The sequence below is a fragment of the Emydura macquarii genome, unplaced genomic scaffold, assembly GCF_026122565.2.
Source record: "Emydura macquarii macquarii isolate MOO-44397 ecotype Brisbane River unplaced genomic scaffold, CSIRO-AGI_Emac_v2 contig_2372, whole genome shotgun sequence".
NCBI classification, from domain to species: Eukaryota; Metazoa; Chordata; order Testudines; family Chelidae; genus Emydura; species Emydura macquarii.
This window is the reverse complement of record NW_027132509.1, coordinates 4,163,363-4,186,195: the sequence shown is the minus strand read 5'-3', so window position 1 is coordinate 4,186,195 and position 22,833 is coordinate 4,163,363. Positions and strand designations below refer to the sequence as shown.

General features: G+C 42.8%; 1 protein-coding gene across 6 annotated transcripts in view; it reads right to left on the bottom strand.

Annotated features, from left to right (window-relative positions):
* Positions 1-11,487: 11,487 nt before the first annotated feature.
* The window catches only part of PLEKHA1 (pleckstrin homology domain containing A1), a 72,252-nt gene continuing 60,906 nt past the window's right edge, over positions 11,488-22,833 (bottom strand). Inside the window, exons 10-13 of one of the 6 annotated variants that reach the window (XM_067561356.1) lie at positions 19,964-20,027; positions 17,503-17,592; positions 16,234-16,304; positions 11,488-14,047 (exon numbers count right to left, since the gene is read on the bottom strand). In XM_067561356.1, the coding sequence (XP_067417457.1) occupies positions 13,825-14,047; positions 16,234-16,304; positions 17,503-17,592; positions 19,964-20,027 (448 nt within the window). In that variant the 3' untranslated portion in view covers positions 11,488-13,824. Of the gene's footprint in view, positions 14,048-16,233; positions 16,305-16,602; positions 17,593-19,963; positions 20,028-22,833 lie in introns of those variants that run through there. The other 5 variants (XM_067561357.1, XM_067561355.1, XR_010922191.1 and 2 more) reach the window with 5 other exon arrangements.

Here is a 22,833-nt window from a genome sequence, read left to right as displayed (position 1 = left end):
CTCTAGTCACCTGGCCAGTGACTATCATGAGCACCAAGAAGCTGGTAATTATGACATCTGGAAGATCCCTATGTATGTTTGTCTGTCTCCCTGTCTGTGTACGCCTATCAGTGTGTGTGAGTGTGAATGAAAGCATCAATTGAAACATGTCTCTATAATTGTAGTATTGATATAATGTTAATACTGTTTTCCCAGTGTTTACATTATTATGAATGCTATTTCACTAAGTAAAGCACATTAATGTTATTACAGCGTTGATACTTTTCTTTTCTTTAATACTATTTACCAAGTTTCTGTGTTCACAATAAACGTGGCTTGTTGCCTTATCCCCTGAAAAGATCCTGTGATATTTGTTATTTGAGTAACATATACATCGTCATAACCTCAAATGTATTTTTTATAATTAAACATCTGGAAACAAACAAAATATCCACCTTATTATGGACAAAACTCCCTCCTCTAAATACATCAATAATACTAACCCTTATGTCACTAGCAGTAGTGGTTATATGTTGTTTGACTAACTCTTGTAAGATAAGTCATTTTTGTGTAAAGCCTTTCATTGTGTCCTTTCAAAACCTAGCCCAACTAACTAATACAAATTCAACAAACAAAATTCCTACTTACCTCAAACTAAAACATTCTACCATCCAAGTATGAGAGATAGAAAGAACTACTGGAGCGATAAAGACAGTACCACAAGGGAAAGCTGAAAAAGCATGAAATACTCACTAATTCATAAATGCAAAGCTCAACACTTGTACCTTTTGCATCATGATTCAGCCAGCACACTCAAGCAAAGAGAAATAAAGTCTGAACCCCCGAAATCAAGTGAGCTACTTAAGGACATCCAACAACAAAGGTTACCAACAGTCTCTGTGGCAAAAGAATGGAAAAACCAGTAAGTAGGAGTGAAAAGCCTAACAAACCTGGTGATAGCTGGTTGTTCAATAAAAGAACAACAGTTCAACTTTAAATTCTCCCACAGACAAGTCTTAATCAACAGAAACTTAAGAGTTATTCAGTTGTGGTACAGCGCAACTGAAAAAGGACACAGCCTAAAGTGGAGGATAAAACTCAGTATAGCCATAGACCTTAAAGCAGCCACCACTAAAGAAAGCATCAAAGCTCAACCACAATAAATATTAAAAATTTCCCCCCCAATTCAACCACTATAAAAGAATTCATGCTAAAATGAGTAACAAGATAAAACTTCTTCAATGCACTAGCTTAAACTAGAACAGAAACTACTAATTATTAACAGCCAATACTATAAATCCAACAACACTAAACACACCATATAAATCAAATTGTTGACCCAACACAGGAGTGCATGCAGGAAAGATTAAAATTTGTAAAAGGAACAAGGGAAACAAGAACCCGACTGTTTACCAAAAACATAGCCCCTAGCAATTCCAAGTATCAGGGGTAATGCCTGCCCAGTGACACCATTAAACAGCCACAGCATCCTAACCATGCAAAGGTGGCATAATCACTTGTCTTTTAAATAAAGACTAGAATGAATGGCCAAACATGGTTCTATCTGTCTCTTACAAACAATCGGTGAAATTGATCTCCTCATGCAAAAGCGAGAACAGCAGCATAAGATGAGAAGACCCTGTGGAACTTCAAATATAAATGAACTATTACCAACTTCTACCCCTGGGTTCACAGCTTATAATACTTGATTCTTACGTTCGATTGGAACGACCTTGGAGTATAACAAAACCTCCCAAAAAAAAAACAAAAAAACATACTTCTATACTGAGAACCATAGCTCAAAGTGTGCTACTACGTAATAGGTATCATGCAATGTCTAATGATGAATTTGGCTAATACAGTGCCCATTAATCCGCTGATAGTGAAGAAGACTCATAGTATAGCGGTGTCTCACCACTTGATTATTCCTCCGTGAAGAGCGGCTAGTCAGCTGAATACTTTTACTCCTGCTGGGCTAGCGATAATTATTGTTGCGACTGTAAAGTAAGCCTGTGTATCTACATCTATACCTATACTGAATATTTGGTGTGCTCAGACAATAAAGCCTAAAAATCCAATTGATACTATTCCTCAGACTATTCCTATGTAGCCAAATGGTTCTCTTTTACAAGCATAGTAGTGTTGTAGACAGGTAAAGGAATCCCCAGGTTACCAAGCACCACGCAGAGAAAACAGTTTCTTAACTACTTACAAGTTTATTTGGGGCAAAGAGGGTGTGGGGTTTTACAAGGGAAAAGGAACAGCACATATAACAGACTTATCTACTTTCCTAAATAGGGGGACTAAAGCAGATTAGAAGGATAACAAGACACAGGATACACTAATTAACGATTAGATGATTTCCAATAGTATAATTAATTAATGTTAATTATACCTGAAAACTATAACAAGCATGCTATTTAAAATCTTACCACCACGAGGAACAGGGTCATGACGCCTGGCCAATGGGGGGATACGAGAAACGCTCGGATTCAAGACCCGGACCGGTTACACTCGACTCGACTCTCGCCCAGTAGAAGACTCGGGGGCGGGAAGGGAGGCAGCAGCTTCAGGCGTGCAGTCTGGTGGGCCGACAGCTCTCTTCAGTCAGACCCACCGAGATGCAGCAGTGTTTATGCACTCGGGCTATGTGCAATATTCGTAACAGCTGATGGCTGTTGGGCTATGTGCTGTATTCGTAACAGCTAATGGCTGCTGGGCTATGTGCCGTATTCGTAACAGTTGATGGCTGCCGGGCTATGTGCCGTATTCGTAACAGTTGATGGCTGCCCCTGGCTATTTGCAACGTCCCATTGTTTGCCATTGCAGACGTGCTATCTTAGGTGTGTCAGTAAAGGTCCCGATAAGGTCAGGTCTCAGGTCTACTGTAATTGCCGAGCGGGAGGGGCTGAGCGGGGGCGAGTGCCGGTCACTAGATATTATGTTGTCGCCACATCCCCCCTTGGCCGGTACGAGCACCCGCCGGCTACAGAATTCCCCGAAGACCCCCTGGGGACGGGAGGGACGGGAGAGGGTGGAGTGCACCGAGTCACCGGGGGGGGGGGGGGGTGTTTAGACGGTGTCTGCCCGTTCTTGGCGAGGCAAGGGATGATAACTTACTACTTGTGAACATAGAACAGAATGAAGACGGTTACTTAAAACTTTCAATAGACAATGAAACAGACAACATCCTATAATACAAAGTATACCGATACCAAGGATAGAGAGAAACATATACTTCAGCCATTGGAAATTTGGCAACCAGGAGGTTAACCACCCCCATACATCGATTTCGCTATCAGATTGTTGTATATTTTCGGCAATATGGTGGAGGTCGGCTAAACGTTTTTCAATTAAGGTGCCATGATCGGATAGATTAAAGCAACACATTCCTTTGAATTCTTGACACCCATGATTATGTCTAAGCAACAGGTAATCTATGGCCAGTCGGTTTTGTAAGGTGGCCAGACGTACTTGGTGGAGGTCCTCGGCCATAGCCTCGATCAGGGTGGATGTTAGATTAATGGACTTTGCCAAGGCACATGCCACCTTTGACAATTCTATAGATGAATGCATTGCCAATGCGGGAACGCCGACCAGCGATACAGCCAGGGAGACTGCTTCAGTTTTAGAAAGTAATTTGGTAGAGCTGTCGCAATCTGAGTCAAGTGGTTTTAGGGTGCGTCGTCGACGCGAGGAAGAGGGTGAGGTGGGGGGCAGGATGGCCACTGCGGTGGTTACTCTTCCGATTGCACACGGGCCTCCGATGGAATTTGCGGGGACGTAGGTATAAGCCGTGAGGCCGCAGAATAGGAACCATCCTTTGGGCAGATACAAATGGGTTGTAAAATAACTACTGTTTTGCGAGGAGGAACAAGATGACTTTTGTGAACCGGTGACATTAACACAGTTTGTGGTACAATTAACAAAATTGATACACTCATAAGCGGGGGTAATGTTTTGTAACTGTAAGGTGATGCGGTGTGAGTTTGTCCATTGTGGCACCGGGTTGGGGGTGGATCCCCACCAGGGGAGGTCACGCACAGTCATGGACCTATTGATGTCTTTCAGCATAGAAAAGTTGTGGATGCTGGAAAAGTTGGTTGGCAGACCGATAAAACAGGTGGTCAAGGCGGAGCTCACGGTGTTTCCTCCCGTAACGCAGAAGTTGGTGGAATTTAGAGCCGTACGGGCCAATTCTACCCACCAATTGACATTGGAGGGGTGAAGGTGGTCTGGTTCATGATTGAAACATCCTGGGATGAGGACTACTGATGCCTAAAAGGATAAAGAAATGAAAACCAGTTAGCCCCCCCCCCCCCCCAGGTGGAAGGAAGAGGTCCATGGGGGAAGAGGGCGCCTTTAAGAGCGCCGACTTAGCCAGTTATGATGTGTTAGGAGGGAGGACGAGTCCTCCTCGGTTCGGACATGGTAGGTATTAGGGTACTTCCCCGGCTGCATAATGGAGCCGGGGACTGGCTTTCAGATGCCCTCCGCATTGGGTTCCAGTACCCAGACCGTGTCTCCCGCTTGGTATACGGGTTTCCAGGGGTCCTGTGGGAGCGGAGTTAGGTGTGGCCACCGAGAGTATGCCTGATTCATGGAGATTAGGGTCTGGGGGAGATGTCGTTCCCACCCCTTGTAGTCCCCCCCGCCCAGTGCAGATCGAAGGAGGGATTTGAGAGTGCCAATTTTCCGTTCTACTATTCCATTGCTTTCAGGGTGGTACTTGAGGTGGACATGGAGGTTAGCCCCCCAGGAGGCGATGAGCGCTTCAATGACCTTACCAGTGAAGGGGGCCCCCCATCGGTTTGGACCTCTGTGGGGAGACCCCAGGTAGTCGCCAGAAGGGTGAGGGCCGAGGCCACAGATTTTGCGGTGGACACCTTTAACGGCTGGCACCACACTTGTCGTGTTCCCAGATCCACGACCACGATGCCCTTCGGATGGGACTTGGACCCCGGGAGGGGTCCAATAAGATCAACTTGCCATGTGGACCCTGGAGCAAAGTACTCGGCCTTGTAGGCCCCTTTTTCATGTCGTGGCTGGTTCATGCTGCGGGCCTTGTGGCACTTAAGGCAGGTCTGTGCAGCACGGGTGCACTGTGAGAGAGGGACATCGGAGTGGCGTTGGCCATGGCTGGTGAGAACATTGTACATGGCACGGGGGGGCAGATGCCCCCATCCATCGTGCAACCACTGCGTAAAGCAGTCGGTTAGGAGTGCCGGCTTGGCGGGGGCAGCCTGTAAGACCTCGCTTTGGCGGAGGCGTTGGTCTAGCTGTGTATGCAGAGGGTCGGAATCAGACCGGTGGGAGGGGCAGTGGGTAACGAACCACGGGAGTTTTGTGTGTTCAGCCTCGGTTCTGATCTGATGCCAGACATCCGCATGTGTTGTTGGGGTACCCTCCCCAGTTAGGATAGACAGACAATAGGAGGAATCAACCCCGAGCACCACGCGAGATTTGGGGTGGTCTCGCGATAAATGCTGGGCTGCTAAGAAAACCCCGATAGCCTCCGCTAGCTGTGCTGAGGTCTCGGGGGGCAGGATTTCCATATTGAAAGAACTACACTCAGAGCACAACATACCTGCCCTAGGGGACGGAGAGGTGCCCCCATCGGAAACAATCCATGGCGAAAAGGAGCTTTCCTGTGCCTGAGGGGCAGAGGGGGACACTGGCCCTGACCCTGGGGTGGATTTACACGTCCAACCCCGGAACTTCTCCTGGGCTTGGTAGACCAATTTTTCCCAGGTGGGTCCCGTGCCCCCAAACTGAGGGGCGGGCGTGAATGTGAGACAAGGTATAAGGCCCGCGTGGGGGCCGTTTAGAGTGCCAGATGAGGTTTTTGCCCATAGTCCCGCAGCTACGGCGGCAAGGAGCATTTGCCCCACCGGTCCGTAGCGGTGCTCCGGGCCGTGGAGTTTATGAGACCAGTTGGATATGGCCTGGGCCTGTTGGGAAACAGTGTACCCTACATGGGATTCCCAAACAAAGATTTCGATTTGCAGAGAGGCATTGGGGTCCCAGCGTGCTAGGGTTGGGCGGGACTGAAACCAAGTGACAAATTGCTGAAGGGCGCTGGCCGCCTTGGGGGCCAAAGCTCTGTTCCCTTTCGGCGGGTCACGCACTGCTGCAGAATAGCTAGACTGGGCACTAACGTTGCTGGTATAAACTGTCGATGGTAATTAAGGGTGCCCAGAATTTGCTGCACATGTTGCTTGGTCGTAGGTGTTTGGTCCACCCATGCTGAAATGGAGATCGGGACTGCATGGCTTACACCCTCTTTTTGGACTTGAAGTCCCAGGAAGTGATAGGAAGTGGATGGGGCTTGCGAGCTCTTTTCTGTGTTAACTTCCCAGCCGTCCTGGGCCAATAGGCTGAGGGTGGCCTGGGTGGCCTGCTGGACCGCATTAGGGTCTGGTCCACAGACTAAAATGTCATCCACATAATAAATGAGCTGGACCCCTGAGGGCAGACACAGCTTCTCTAATGTACGCTTTAGAGCCCCTGTGGCACATGCGGGGGAGTTTTTGTACCCTTGGGGGCATACTTGCCACTGGAATTGGGCCCCCTCATAAGCAAAATTGAGGATCCCCTCTTTGTCTACCAGTGGGATTTGGTAAAACATATCCTTAAGGTCTAGCGTGCAGCCCCACTGATTGGTGTTATTTAGCAGGGCCCGCTCGATTTGGGGGATTTCCCACTGGGCTGCAAACGCTAATGATTGTACCCGCCGGTTGGCTTGGCGATAATCTATAACCATGCGGTACTTTCCCGGGGCGTGAGGCTTGGGGACCCCCCATGCGCTAGACAAGTAAGTACTGGCGTGGGTGCGTTTAATTTTGCCCTGAGTTAGTAGGGAGGCAATTAATTGGCGAATCGCTTGTTGGCCCTCAGGTGCTGTAGGAATGGATTGGAACTTCCAACGGGAGGTAGATATTAACTGCGGGCGGTGGGGAGGTGATTGAATCGGGGTTATAGGGAGGACGCTACGGACTTGGTCCCCCAGGTCAAACAACCGAATCTCGTCTACTCCAAGCAGATTCTGGTCTCCCAGCAGGGCTTTAAGCGTGGCCAGGGTGTGACCGAAGGTTAAATGAGTTTTAACTACCGGTCGTTTTTCGATGGAGTTTAACCCTTGTACGTACATAGAGGTTTTGGTAGGGACGTGGGGGACATCAGGGGTAATTATGGACACCTGGGCTCCGGTGTCCAGAAGGAATCGAACCGGCTGGCCGGTGGGTGTTTTAAGAGTAGCATAAGGCCGAGTGTCCTTGGTAGAGGCCGGGCCCCCAGTTAGGCACTCGGCCGCCTCTAGTTTTTTGGGTCCGAAGATGGTTTGGGGCAAGAGCACTGGACTCCTGAATTTTCCCCTGAGGTGCCGTAATCGGTCCATCCCAATTTTATGGCTAACTGCTTTTGTTCATTATCTGTCATTTTGCGTAGGGCCTCTTTATTAATCCCTTGGCTGAGGAGGAACCCGAACATGGCCTTTTCGATTTTGGTGCGTTCGGGGAAACGGGGGTTATAAGGTCTTGGTTTACTTATGGGGGTTTGGGCGGCCGCCACTTCAGGGGAGTCTCGGGGATCTGGGTATCCCCGTGAGACCAAGGTGGTTAAGGCTTCCCGAGCATCCTGGGGCCACTTAATGCGGTCGACAGCTTCATATAATCGACTAATGGGGTAACCGTGGAAGGTGCGCAGCCAGATGAGGGCCCCAGTATCTACGTGGGAACAGCCTTCGAGAGCCATGTCAATTGCTCCCTCATTGATAGGAATTTGGGTGGGGTCGGTTAGGAAGAGGAATGGTGAGGGTGAGGCTGCCTGAGCCTGGGTAAGGCCGAGAGGGTGGGTGTGGGGGCTCCATACCGTGAGAGATGCCCCGGCGATAGCGTAGATGAGTTGCTGGGGTGTTTTAATACTGTTGGCGGGGATATGCATCCCTCGGGCTGACCCATGAAGGTGAAGAAGCGCTACGGCCGGGGTCGTGAGATTCCAGATTGTATTGGTGGTGACCGCGTGACCGGGGAACCCCCTGGCCCAACTGGCCGTGCGGGCAATAATGGTCGCCTCTGCAGGGTCTAACCAGTCCTGACCATTTTCTAACGTTAAGCGCCCAAGCCACATTAGTGGGGCTTCAAGCGGTCCTCGGACGGTATCCCGTATAAATTCCTTCATTTCAGGTTTGGTGCGAGTCCTAGACTCGGAGACCTGGGTTCGTTGGCCCTGGCCGTCCACCTTAAGGCGGGTGACGGTTACGGGAAAAGCCTCGACAGGAGCTGAGGGCTCTGGGTTCAATGATTCTGGTAAGGGAGGGTAGCAGCTTTTAGGTTTGGTTGGGAGGAGTTTTGCTTTGGGCTCAGGCTCATATGGGGGAGGGACAGGAAAGCCGGTAGAAGAATCGGGCGGGATAGTGGGGGCGGTGGACATTTGAGATTGTGTACAGGTGACCAATGCCCCCTGGATTACGGTTAGCTTGTCCAGGGTCTTGCCTAGTATGTCGTGAAGACAGGTGGCCACCTTGTCAGCTTTATAAGTGTCGGGTCTGAACCTTTTTGCTTTTTTGATTCCCTCTAGGGCTTCAATAAGTTGGACTAAGAGGCTGTGGCTGGGCCCGCCGGGAAAGATGCGGGGGGCCGGGGTCAATTTGGGCGGGTGGCCCCCTGCAGTCTTGAGGACCCGGGTACAATGAGACCATAGTTCTGCGGGGTCCGTATCGGTCCTCCGGTCCCCCGTGGACGTACACCTGGGTTGGAGGCTGGTGTCACTAGGGGTAGCTCTGAATTGAGGGTGGCATACTGTTAAACATCCTACAGATTCGGGTGTTAAGGGAACAGTATAGGATTTACAATGCGTCCCTTCTCCTATGGAGCAGACCCATTCAAGGGCTGACGGGGACCCTCTATTAACTAGGAGGTGGTGCTGGAGGTGTTCAAATTGGAGTTCCCTGTTAGTGGCACCCAGATTCTGATAGGGGCATTGTGGGTTGGTAATTGGGGATCCTGTTCGTGACGCCATGTTGTAGACAGGTAAAGGAATCCCCAAGTTACCAAGCACCACGCAGAGAAAACAGTTTCTTAACTACTTACAAGTTTATTTGGGGCAAAGAGGGTGTGGGGTTTTACAAGGGAAAAGGAACAGCACATATAACAGACTTATCTACTTTCCTAAATAGGGGGACTAAAGCAGATTAGAAGGATAACAAGACACAGGATACACTAATTAACGATTAGATGATTTCCAATAGTATAATTAATTAATGTTAATTATACCTGAAAACTATAACAAGCATGCTATTTAAAATCTTACCACCACGAGGAACAGGGTCATGACGCCTGGCCAATGGGGGGATACGAGAAACGCTCGGATTCAAGACCCGGACCGGTTACACTCGACTCGACTCTCGCCCAGTAGAAGACTCGGGGGCGGGAAGGGAGGCAGCAGCTTCAGGCGTGCAGTCTGGTGGGCCGACAGCTCTCTTCAGTCAGACCCACCGAGATGCAGCAGTGTTTATGCACTCGGGCTATGTGCAATATTCGTAACAGCTGATGGCTGTTGGGCTATGTGCTGTATTCGTAACAGCTAATGGCTGCTGGGCTATGTGCCGTATTCGTAACAGTTGATGGCTGCCGGGCTATGTGCCGTATTCGTAACAGTTGATGGCTGCCCCTGGCTATTTGCAACGTCCCATTGTTTGCCATTGCAGACGTGCTATCTTAGGTGTGTCAGTAAAGGTCCCGATAAGGTCAGGTCTCAGGTCTACTGTAATTGCCGAGCGGGAGGGGCTGAGCGGGGGCGAGTGCCGGTCACTAGATATTATGTTGTCGCCACAAGTAGGTAACGTGAGATTATCCCAAACCATGGGAGGATAAGGATATATGCCTCAAGATGACCAAAGAATCAGAATAAGTGCTGTACGAGATAAGTGCTATACGAGGTTAGGTCTCCTCCACCTGATGGATTGAAGAAGGTTGTATTTAGGTTTTGGTCAGTAAGTAGTATGTTAATTCCTGCAGCGAGTACAGGTAGTGATATAAGTAATAGGACAGCTGTAATAAGTACGGATCATACAAATAGTGGTGTTTGGTATTGAGAGATTGCTGGGGCTTTTATGTTAATTGCAGAAGCAATAAAATAAATATCCCCTAGAACTGAAGATACTCCAGCTAAGTGGAAAGAAAAGATAGTTAGGTCCACAGGTGCACTGGTGTGGGCTAGATTTACAGCTAATGAGTCAATTTCCTATTTTAAACAGATGCTCATGAGGGGTCCCTGTAGAGGGTGAGGAAGTGAAGTGGGGTGAAGGGAGGGAAGTAAAGTGGATTGGTTATTTTGACATGATTCCCATATGCATTTATTTGTAGTGATTTGCTTTTACACCTGCTGGAAGTTGGAAAGAGAGTTCCCAAAAGGGAGAAACGCATGTGAACTGTTGCAGCTGAGAACTCAAAAGGTGGGGATGATTTGGAACCTTAACCAACCCATAAAAATTGGTGTTTAGATGATGAGGGTTGCATGGTCAATCCAGCTATGGTTCTCATCTCTCCACAGTGGTCTATGGTGGTAGTAGAGTCTCCGCCATGCATGGCATGCAGCTCTTTATAAAAGCGGCAGGTCAGTGGCTCAACCCAGGATTGATGGTTGGCCTCCATAACCTTCTGATATGCCTGATGCAGATTTTTCACTTTAATGTGGCATTGTTGCTGGTCCCTGGCCTGGTCCGTCTCCTGCATTCCCCCATGTAATCTGCTCATATATGTCCACATTTCTACAGGTGGTCCATAGCTGTGCTTGCACAGCCTCTTCTCCCCACAGGCCCAGGACATCCAATATCTTCTGTCTACTTCAAGCTGGAGTGTGTCTGGAGCACACAGTGGGCATGGACTGCTGGGCAGCTCCACACAATGTAGAGTTGCTAGTTGTACTCGCCAACCTGGACAATGAGGAAAAGGCACTTCAAAAATTTGCAGGGCTTTAAAGGGGTGCAGGGCCTTCCAGTCTCTGTGACCCCTGGGCAGAGGAGTTCACAACTGCAACCAGAGCAGTCAAGTGTCAGGCATTGTGGGACAGCTGCTGAAGGACTGTTAGGGTTGACATAAGTAACAGTATCTACACACGCTGCATCAACCTCAGTACATTGATCATGGCTCAACACCACTCGTGGAGGTGATGTTACTGCAGAGACACATGAACAACTAGGTCAATGCAAGGTGACTTATGTCAACCTAACTTTGTAGTGTAGGCCAGACCTGTCACCCACAAACTGATGCGTTGGTTGAGTGATTTAACTGTATCTTGAAGTCAGGACTCCCGCAATTTGTTAAACACATGCTAAAGATTTGGGACCAGTATACCCCATTATATTATGTCAATACAGCGTTCAATCAGTTCAGCATGGAAGAATGAAACAGAAGATGCAATGTACCAACGGAAAAAAAAATCATTTTACTCGTATGCTAAGATTTATCCTGTTCTGGTAAATGGTACAATAAAAAATGTCAACATCTCTTTTAAGTTATCCAAACTGATTTATTGACAATTTAAATGTGACATTTACAGGAAACAGCACTGGTTGTAAAATAATTTAACAATTTTCATAGATTTATAAAAGTATTGATAAATAGGAGACCCTGACAATTATCAACCACAAATATATTTTCCTATGCTACTGAACTACAACAGTAGTTCTATTTTTAAGAAGTCCCATAATGGAGCTGCTTTACCTCCACCCAATATGTAAAACTGCCAAATACCAAAATATAACATGCAGTGCCAAAGCTGTACCAGAGCAAGTGATTTTAAATGTGAGAACTACAGTAAAAATATTTCAATGCAAACTGTCTCCCACAGTGTGTACTTGTGAAAAATAAGCTTTCAAAGAACGGTTGTTTTATTTTGATACAAGTTAAAAATTATACTACTTGTTTAGACAGCTACAATAATTTCCAGTTCTACACCAGCTTTCATTTGACATTGAAGAGTAAAATGAAAAAGTGTAATTTACAAATACTATTCCTTAAAACAGTGATTAGCTTATGGATTAAAAAGCTGAAGATGCTGATGTAATTAATGGTTTTAAAACAAGATAATATTTAATTCTCACATTACATCAATTACTCTCTCCTTGGATCAACAAGTTACTGTGGAAAAAACATCTCTCTCTCTCTCAGGTCAGAAGTCAGTTTGGAAGCTGGAGAGAAGATGGACCTTTCTGATATGTAATCGTTAAGTTCCAGAAGATCAAACAATATTGCAATACTGGGAAATGTGAATCACAATAAGCAGCAGCATATTACATTTGTGGGTTTTTTTTGTTTTTTTTTTTTGGTTACAGCAAACATTTTCAAAACCTAACTATGAAACCAGTACATGCTCAAGCTAATCAAATATTAGAAATGTAAAAGTTCTTAGATCTGTTGTTTGCATCACTGTAGCCCATAACAATGCACACATATAACAAATATTCAGTTTTATAAAAAACATATTGCACAGCTAGTAGATGCAATACCAGCATGCTGGTATCCCTAGCATAAGAATTTCTATTTTAAATAATTGTTTTGAACTGTTACTCAAAATAATTTCACCCCAAGGTTCAAAACCATGTAAATAAGGTGTGTGTACACATCTAATCTCAAAATGTTTAACAAGATGAGAAAAAACACAGGCACTTCAATAGATTATTAGTGCACCAAAAATTACAGGCCACAATTGCATAACTATGAAGAGTTCAGTACCAGTTCTGACATGAAAACTAAATAAATGAGGTCTTTCACTGATCCAAATATAGAAACAAGAGCTCTTCACAAAGCATGGATAAAAAAAAATCTGTCAAAAAAGTAATCCTAAACAGTATGTTTAGACAGTTAATAAAAAGTAATTGCTGCAAAGCTTAACATAATGAAATATAAAACTGGTTTACTTCAGAGGTGTAAGATGTAGTAGTCCGATTTCCCTCCCCCCAAACACCTATTATAGGTGGTCCATTAAAATCCAAATGTGCAAAAAATTACAATTCACCTTTAGGAGAGCATCAAAAATAGGCTTAATGTTCAAAATAGCATCATTATTCTAATGTGAATTTTACAGCACCATATACTTAGAATTCTAAGGGAACTTAGAATTCTTAGTCTGGTAATATTTCAGTTGACAATGTTGATCTGATAGGAACAGAAGACTTTTTGTGCATATCTCAAATATCTGAAAAATAATCATAACATTTTCAGAACAGGAGAGAAATAATTCTCACATATGCATAAAATCTTAATCAGGTTTATAATGAAATTAAATAATCACATTTTTAGGCATTACGTTTTCTATTGTATAGCATTAAAATGTTGAATGTAATTTTAGGTTTGCCAAATTGAGGACAAAGAGTTGCTGATACCTTTACTTACTGGCAGCAGTACACTTCTGAATCATGTAGTTTGGCCTCTACCTATTAGAAAGTGATTTATCATGAGGCTGTGATTAAAAGCAGAAGGTCCATTTCTGATCCTAATTTAAAGGCAGTATATAATCATTTAAATATATATTATATGTGTGTGTACCTGTGTACGTACACACACACACACACACACACACACACACACACACACACACACACACACACACACACACACACACACACAAATCAGTGTTCCATTCTCTTTGTTCTTTCTTCCTATAATCTTCTTTGGCTACAAGTCTGACCAAGGAAATTAGAGGACCAAACAGATGGATCATTCTCCAAACACTTCCATTATTATACATCACTGACTGGAAGGCTTGCATCATCCAGATCCACTGGGCCAGGATCTTGTTCCTGAGTGCCATTTTTACTTTGAGGTTCTAACAGACCTTGTACAGTCACTTTGGAAGCTGGTTCTCTTGGAGGGACAGCCTGGACCTTGAAGTTCCTTGGCTTGGCCTTGGTAAAAGATTCGTGAAATCCTCGCTTCTCCAAGGCAAGGCATTTGGCATTAAGGTTTGAGACCAAAGCGTTGTTGTGAGAGCCTGTGGAATGTGAGGTGACTGCTGTGTTGGCAAAACAGAAAGCATAGCTGGATTCTGAAGAAGAGCTGGAATGCTCCTGTAAAAGGACAAGTGTTTGTCAGATAGTCAGTCATTAATGGCATGTTAGTAACTCAGTTCCAGACTTTATTCTGCAAACCAAGAAAACAGAAAAAACAAAGCAAAGCATCAGCCATGGCAGCAGGAAGGGGGTGCTTTCCTAAGGCAATGAATTTTTAAATGTGAGCTGACAGCCCTACGTGATAACAAACATCCATTTCAAATGAAGAAACTAAGTTACATTCCTGAAGTCAAGCTTGGCAGCTCTTCACTTTTTTTTTTTTTATACAAGGGTCTAGCAAGCCCGAGCTGATTTTTTTTTTACTAATATGTTTTATAACAATTAAATTGTGTTTGTTTCCAATACATGTTAAAGCTCACATCTTCAATGTCATAGATGGAAAGCTAATTGGAAGAGAAGTGCATTCAAACATATTTGGTATATAAATATATATTCATATTCCAAATTCTGAAGCACCATGGAACTCTCACTGCTCCCTCCCCTTAGGATACTCTGCTGAATAAAGTTAAAGCAAGTTACACACTTTTGTTCACTGACAATTGTTGATCTAGTTCCTATTTTTGTTCCATTTTATGCTACTGAGCTACAGGGCAAAATATGATGAATCAACTGCTGTAAGAAGCTAAAGCAGCCTTTTCTGGAATCCTAATCGTTGAAATCTTAGAAAATATTCTTAAAATAATGCTTTAGAATCTAAATAAATGTAGTCTATTTTTTTAAGCTGCAAGAGAAATATTGAAAGAATTCATTTTTCAAAACAAACAACTCAATCTACCAATTGTACAGAAGTCATTTTCAAGTGTTTATGACAGATACCTGCCATTCTGATGGCTCTTTCAAAATTGTCATTCAACTTCATGAAATAAATCTACCAGTGTTTAAATAGCTTCTTGCCAGAGAGGGGGGCAACAAAACTATTCTTGTCTATCACATTAGGATTCAGATAGACTAAGTACAGTTATGCCACTTTTGAATTTGTAACACATTTACTTCGATAAATCACCATAAGAGGTCTGTTAAAGAAAGAGACAGAGATGTCCTACATGAGGTATCTGAAAACATTTTTGTATGAATTAATTTAGCATGGTCCTGGATAGATTTATAGATATAATTAACTTTGCAATGTTGGTTCTGCCAAATAAGAGATATTACCAATATATGAAATTGGTGATATTTGTATTTTCAGAGCTATTATGCATTTGCACATACAATCATAATAGGATGTGTTAATTTAATTTTTTGGCCTTTCACATTGCTTTTAGGAGCAATTCAAGGAAAAATGTTTTTACATTATTCTGTCATGGTTTTTATGGTCAATACCCTATTTGCCACACCACTTATTTCTAACAGTAAAAAAATGCTTATAAAAAGGCAGTTGTGCTAAGTGGTTCAGTGATTTATCTAGCATTCCTATCTATTTTCATCAGTAATTTCATTTAAACAAATGGGAAAGCTGAATCTAAATTTCTGTGATCTAGGCAGCAGATTATTATGCCAAATTTTCTAATAAACTATTTACTAAATCTGGGATGAGCAGATTTTGCTCTCCCCCTCCCCCCCCAACTATAAATTCATAGTTTAAGACATTATGCGGCTTCACTTTTTAAAGCATGTCTTTTTTAAAATCATGTACAAGTTACAAGTAACAACCTCTTCTATATGTTGGCTAATAATTTCATGCATCTGAGTTTTAAAAGCCATGCAAATCAGGTTGCAATATCATCTTTCCAATTATTGCAGTTACAAGGTGCTTGTGTTTGTGCATACACATCTGTATTAGTTGGGGATAGCTTTTATTTGTATTTTTGTTGTTATAAGGTGTCAAAGATGCAAGGTAAAAAAGGAAATATGAACTCTCATGCAAATTAGTCAAAGTTTTAATACTTTTCTCTTCATTGCATTTTATGTATTTCAGGGGAATAAGATTCGTACTTTGAATTTGAGAAATGATTTAGCATCTTGTTTTGCCATTAGTAATTAAAAAATCAAATTTATTTTAGAAATCAATAGTAAATACCTAACTGCAAACCTAATGAATGGCGTGAAGTAGTTTATGAGTTAGTTTTCAAAAATAGTAACTGAAAAAAGTGGTGGGATTAACTCTTAATTTTACATAATGTAAATTAGCATTTTAAAACCTAGCCCTCTGTGAAGAAGGCAAGTTTACATGAGAGCCCACATACGTGCTGCATTCACCAGTTCTTGATGTATACCTCTGTATACAAGGATTCGACAGCCTTCTGGCCTGCCGCATCTGGAACACAGTGCAAAGCTAAGATTAGAGTAACCTATACTTCAGGAAGAGGATGGGGGGAGAAAAAGAGAGAAAGTGCTGCCAATAGTTATAGCTAGGTTGCTTAGCCCCACCACAAAGCATACACACACTAACAAAATACCCATCTCCCTCTTTTCCTCTCCCCCAGAAAACATTTTTAATGGAGTCTATTTTGTGATAGCAGCTTTTACTTAAAACATGAAGCAGCTATAAAACTACTATCTGCAAATACTAGTGTTTAGATCAACTGATAGAAATCACACTAGCACACCATCAATATGACTATTCATTTAATAGCCAGATTTCAAAACTTTGGTTTCCAATGTATTATGGGGGTAGTTATATTCAGTTTATTACAAAACATCCCATATCACAAAAAGTGAAAACCATACCTTGCAGCATCTGAACTGTGAAGTATTCCATTATAAACCTGGACATACTTGATGACACTGTTACACTAAAACAATCTTTAGCATGAAATACAATAATTTGTAAAAAAATATTCTGAGCATGTCTAATCTAGGTTCTAATGAAAAGATATATACAAATGATGCCACCCACATGCTTAATACCTATTATAATTTAGGTCACAGTTGTACACACAGTTCAGTAACGCTAGATGGTGTTCACACTGGATCTCCAACAGCAAAACTTCTAATTCACACGAGTTATTTGCAATCCCCTCCACCCCCAAATGCATTAAATTTGGAACCATACCTGCTAACATGACAAATTGTCAATAGCTGATCCTGAGGACGTAAAGGTTTAATACTCAAAATGATTTTAATCAATCTCTTTTATATCATTTGATTGCAAAATTTAGTAATTAGCAAAAAATCTCGCAAGAATTATCAAGTTCCACTGTAGTTCTTCAGCTAGTAATAACTTAGTGACAAGAGATCATACTGGACTCAGAAAAGTCTTCGTACTCAGCACTTGCATTGTCTTTACATTGAGACAATGCAATGCATACAAAGCTATATACAGATAACACTAAAATGAGCACTCAAGTAAAAAAAAAACTTTTATGCAAATTAAATATGCATGAAAGTTCATGCAAAGGAGATATATTACTACAGGACTGGGAAAAGAGGAGCTGAAAGGAGAACAAAATAGAATTTCTTGTACTAGACTGATAACACACCCAGACAGTATTATCTACATCTCAAACACATACAGAAGCTGCTGATCTTCCAGGTCCCCGTTGTGCCACTATGGCCCCAGAGATTGCTTTTATCCAACTGTGCATGTCCTCTGGGCTGTCTGCCTAAATCAAAAGAAAAAAATTGAAGTTAACATTAGATGGCTATTTAAACTGGGTGAAGATGCTGTTTGCTTATATACGTAGTCTGGGAATACAATGACCAGCCAAGCTTTCTTTTCCATTGATAAGCAGGGGTAGGATTTTTTAAGTGTATGACTTTGGGGCCTAAGTCTCCATGGTTTTCAGTGGGATTTATGCTCCTAAATCGCTTAGGCACTTGTGAAAATCAACCCTAGATGATTTTACCATACTATTTGTATTATGCCTTCAGGTTAATACTGTGGTAACATGTAAGTTGGAATTGGATTTACTTGTACATTTAAAAAGTAATTCTCACAGAAATGTCAATGATGTATATAAAGGAGACTTGTCCAAACCCCAACCTCATATTTCACCTTTACTGCTGCTATTGTTTCCTGTGAAATAGTAACTAAAGTGGTTTGTGGAGGGATCTGGTGAAGTACTGCACAAAGTAACTGATATGGTTTAGTGCTGGTGACATGCTATGCACTGAGTGAAGTTTTTGTTTGTTTGTTTGTTTTTAAAGTTAGGGATCAGTCAAATTTGCAGATAATGAAAATTGAGAACGTAGCGTAGATGAACCAAATACTACGTAGAACTCATGGCAACACACTGTACAAATACATTTGTATTACACACACCTCGGGTAATGCAGAAAAAATAATTATTTAATAAGGAACTAAAAAGGACATCTGAACACAATGTGCTAAACAACTTTTTCTTATCAGAAATGTGTTAATGTGATAAGACATCCAACTTGTGCATTAGCAAAGGACTAAATTACAGTAGAACTTCAGAGTTATGAACACCTCAGGAAATGTTCATCATTCTGAACAAAATGTTTTGGTTGTTCTTTCAAAAGTTTACAACTGAACATTGACTTAATACAGCTTTGAACTTTTCTATGCAGAAGAAAAATGCTGTTTTCCCTTTATTTTTTTTAGTAGTTTACGTTTAACAGTATTGTACTGGATTTGCTTTTTGTTTGTTTGTTTCTGCTGCTACCTAATTGCATAATTCTGATTCCAGATGAGGTGTATGGTTGACTGGTCAGTTCATAATTCTAAGGTTCTACTGTACTATAAAAACAGCAGTTGAGAATACCTCAAATAAGAATAACAGCTTGTGTAAAGGGAACAAATGTTAGCCACACTTTGGTGATTTTAATGTCAAGAACTTACAAGGAAGAATCTCAATAATATCAAGTCACTACCAATGGGTTTAACAAACAAATGATCTGGGGACAAATTTTTGCTAACTCTTTGGTTTCACCTCTATTTCCCAAATGTAACTTTCTCATCCAAACATACGGGAAGAATATTCTAACATATCATCAAAGCTACCTTGCAAAATTCTACTCTCATGCATTTGAAGAGATATTGTAAATTCAGTGAGTTTTATTTGGTTCAATTGATTTTTAAAACAAACAAAATATGCACAGTTTTTAAAATCAGCCTGGTACAGACAGACAGGTGAGCAGACTGTGTATACTGTTTTATGCATGTACTGTTAAGTGTTCAGAAAGATATGGCAAGAATCACTCAAGTTTTTCAGGTTGTGAAAGCACCATATACAGCCAACAAGTTAAAGAACATTCAAAAGTGAAAGTTCATTTTTAGACATATTACAAACAAAGGCTACTGGAGCTGCACTGTAATAGTTCACATTCATCAGTCAGTTACTAGTTTGAATCTTTGACCATTCAGCTCAAAGATGTCTATAGTTTAAATCCACAGTGAGTTGTAAAACTAATTTTCTATAAATAAAAATTTAATTTAATTAAAAATACAACTTTTCTAAGTGTATGGAGCTGACACTATAGAACAGGGATTCTCGAACTGGGGGTCAAGTTTCTGGGGATCACAAGGTTATTATGGGGGAGGGAGCTGTCAGCCCCAATGCATGACCGTAAGGGTGGCTTGTCATGGGGTGGGGTCATCACTTTTAGGGGGAGGGGCTGTTGTAGTCTGAAATATTTTCAGAGGGGGTCCCAGAAAAAAAAAAAGTTTGAGAACCCCTGCTATCGAATTTAAATAATGTTATGCCCAATGTCAATTCAAAAAAGTATTTAAGTTAATAAGGGACTGGTTGTTTAGGACTTTCATAAACTTCAATAGTCATTCATTCTTGCTTGCAAAGAAGAAAACCTACACTAACATGACAAGACAGTATTTCAGACCTTACAATAGCTTCAGCTATCATATTTTATAATAAATGTATGTATAACTGAGAGAAAGACTGCAAACTTCTTTTTCCCCCCCTTCAAGAAAAGAGTATTTGAACAGCTTTAACAGTGCATTTACACTTAAGTTTCTTGCAGTATGATCTGGTTTTACTCAGAGTGAAAGATTACCTGTACATAAAAGGTTCGAGAAGTTGTTACAATTTCAAAGAGATTGTCTCTCATCATTATATCACTGCAAAGACAAAACAAAACACTTAAAGGCCATTTAGATTTTTAATCTGCTCTATTTAAAAAACAATCGATGTTGTACCTAGAAAATCAGAGTATGCAGAACTTTGTATTCCTCACCCTTCAAATTAAATTTTTATCTTTCCTGATGTAGTTGATAGTCATTAACAATGTAATAAAAGTAATTGAACTCAAGCAATTATATGAGGAAAAATTATGAGTGATTGTGATGGGGTGCACTAGCCCAGCAAGAGTTAACCACTCACTGTGGGCTTAGGATGCCACTCTCCCTCACCCTTGTAGGCATGCTCCAGCTGGAACTAGGGTATGAGAGGAAGCAACTCAGCTCAGTCTGGGCTGACTGAGGAGGAGAGTGGATGAACGCTACAGGCTTCTGCCAGGAAACCGCCTGAGCTCCAGACTGCGGAGGCCGAACATGCCGAGTCCACAGAGGGCTCCCATTCGACCACGGAGAGAGAGGGACACAGACGGCGGCTGCCCCTGAAAGAACTGACGGAGCTGGAATCACGGGTAGGAAGCAGTCCAGGGAACACGTTTTGTCGAGGTGGAACCTAAACCTGAAACCAGGACTACAGGTTTCACAGAACCCTGGGTCAGGATTCAGTGGAGTAGATTGGGTCCAGGTCCTCCTACCGCCTGCCACGCCTACTGCAGGGCATGGCAATTGCCCAAGATATTAGGTACCATTGCCCAGAACTGTGAATGTTAGGCATTACTGCCTGAGACCAAGGACACAGGCCGCCAGGTCTCACTGCCCTGATCGCAAGGGACCACATTCACTGAAAGAGGGAGAGTCCTCTCTCCCCACTACTTTTTTCCCTTGACGGCCTGACACCCCATGACAGGGTAAATCAACTCTGCAACTCTGACGGAATGCATTTTACTGGCAATTAAATTACTTTTAATTAAATCTCAAATGTAAAAATGGTTAGTTACCCTACAGTACAGTGTGGTTCTTCAAGATGTTACAATCAAGTTGTATCCCACTGTAGTTGTGCATGTGCCTCATACTGAATAGCAGTGTCCATCAGGGCTGTGCATGCATCCTATGCCTCTTAAGAGCATAAAGGGAGGAATGGCCACAACCTCTCTCAGTTCCCACACAATTCAAAGACTATTTTTTCTGAGACTCCAAAAAGTGGGGATGGAAGGCAGATCATGGGATTCACACCACACAGACTACATCATCTTGAAGAAAAAACAGTTACCTACCTGTAACTGTTGTTTTAGGGGATGTGATGCAGATGTGTATTATACTTAGGTGTGTGCGCACCTAGCACACCACAGCCAGAGAAATTTGCCTAGCAGTACATATGGGGCGGCACTTGCCCTACTGCCCTAGCCCCACACCAGCCATATAAGGGCTGCAATTCCCCCAGTTCCTTTGTACCCAATGTCAAAAGTACAGACTCCTATACAGAGGGGACGTAGGGTGGGTCATGGAACGTACATCTGCATCACATCTCAAAGAAGAGTTACAGGTAGGTAACCATTTTTTCTTCTTTTGAGTGGATGTAGCCATGTATTATACTAAGTTGATTCACAAGTGGTAATTGTAGGAAGTGGGGCACAGAGTGTATTTAAACAAGGACTGCAGGATTGCCTTCCCAAAGTTTGCATCTGATTTGGATGCAGCACTAATGGCGTAGTGATTTGTAAAAGTATGCACAGAGGACCAAGTTGCAGCCCTGCAAATATCCAATATAAGAATGTCACTCAGAAATGCTGTCGACATTTCCTGTCCTTTTATGGAAAGAGCTTGCATACTTTGAGGAGGTGTAGCCTGAGCCACTTCAAACATGGTCATGATACTGGAAGTTCTCCAGACTGGAGATAGTCTAAGATTGCTTGACCATTCGTTCTGCATATGAAACAAATCAATGAGATGAGGAGCAGAAAGCTTTGGTCCTATCTAGATAAAAAAGCCTAAAATCCAATGTAAGACATTGTTCCTCTGGTGTTGAATGTTGCTTAGTGAAGAACTCTGGTAAACATAGAGCTTGGTTCAAGTGAAAAAGGGAAACTGCTTAGGATAAAAACTTAAGGTGCGGCTGCAGGGTTACTTTGTCTTTATAAAACTGTGTGAAAGAGGGCTCCACCAATTAAAGCCTCCTCCCCATCTCACAACCTCCTCCCCCTTGAAGATGTTATTGCGTCAAGGAAGGCAGTTTCCTGACACAGAAGGGAGAAAGACGACATTACCAGAGGCTGGACCAGAGGCCTCTCAAGAGCCGCTAAGAGAGTATTGAAGTCCCACAAAGGAACTGGTTCTTGGACTCCTTTCAAGAACCTCACTGTCACGGGGTTTGAAAACACCAACTTCCCATATATAGACAGGTGAAAAGCTGAAATTGCCGCCAGGGGAATGCTCAATGAACTAAGTGCAAGACCAGAAAACTGAAGGTATAACAGGTACTCCAGGATGTCCTGGATATAAGCCAGCTTTGGATGAACTCCCCAAGCTAACAACCATATCGAAAACTGCTCCCACTTCACTGAATAGGTTGCTCTGGTGGAGAGCTTCCTGCAATTGAGAAAGACTTGCTGGACTGCCTTTAAACACTGTTCCTCCTCCTCATCTAACCCATGGAACATCCAAACTGTGAGATGCAGGAAGCTGAGCGCTGGATGCAAAACCTAACTGATACTGAATTAAGAGGAGGGGATGATAAAGAAAGTATAAAGGAGGTTGAACAGATAACGTGAGGAGGTCAGAGAACCAACATCGTCTTGGCCATGCTGGAGCAATGAGAATGGGCTTGGCAGACTCCAATTTCAGCTTGAGAATG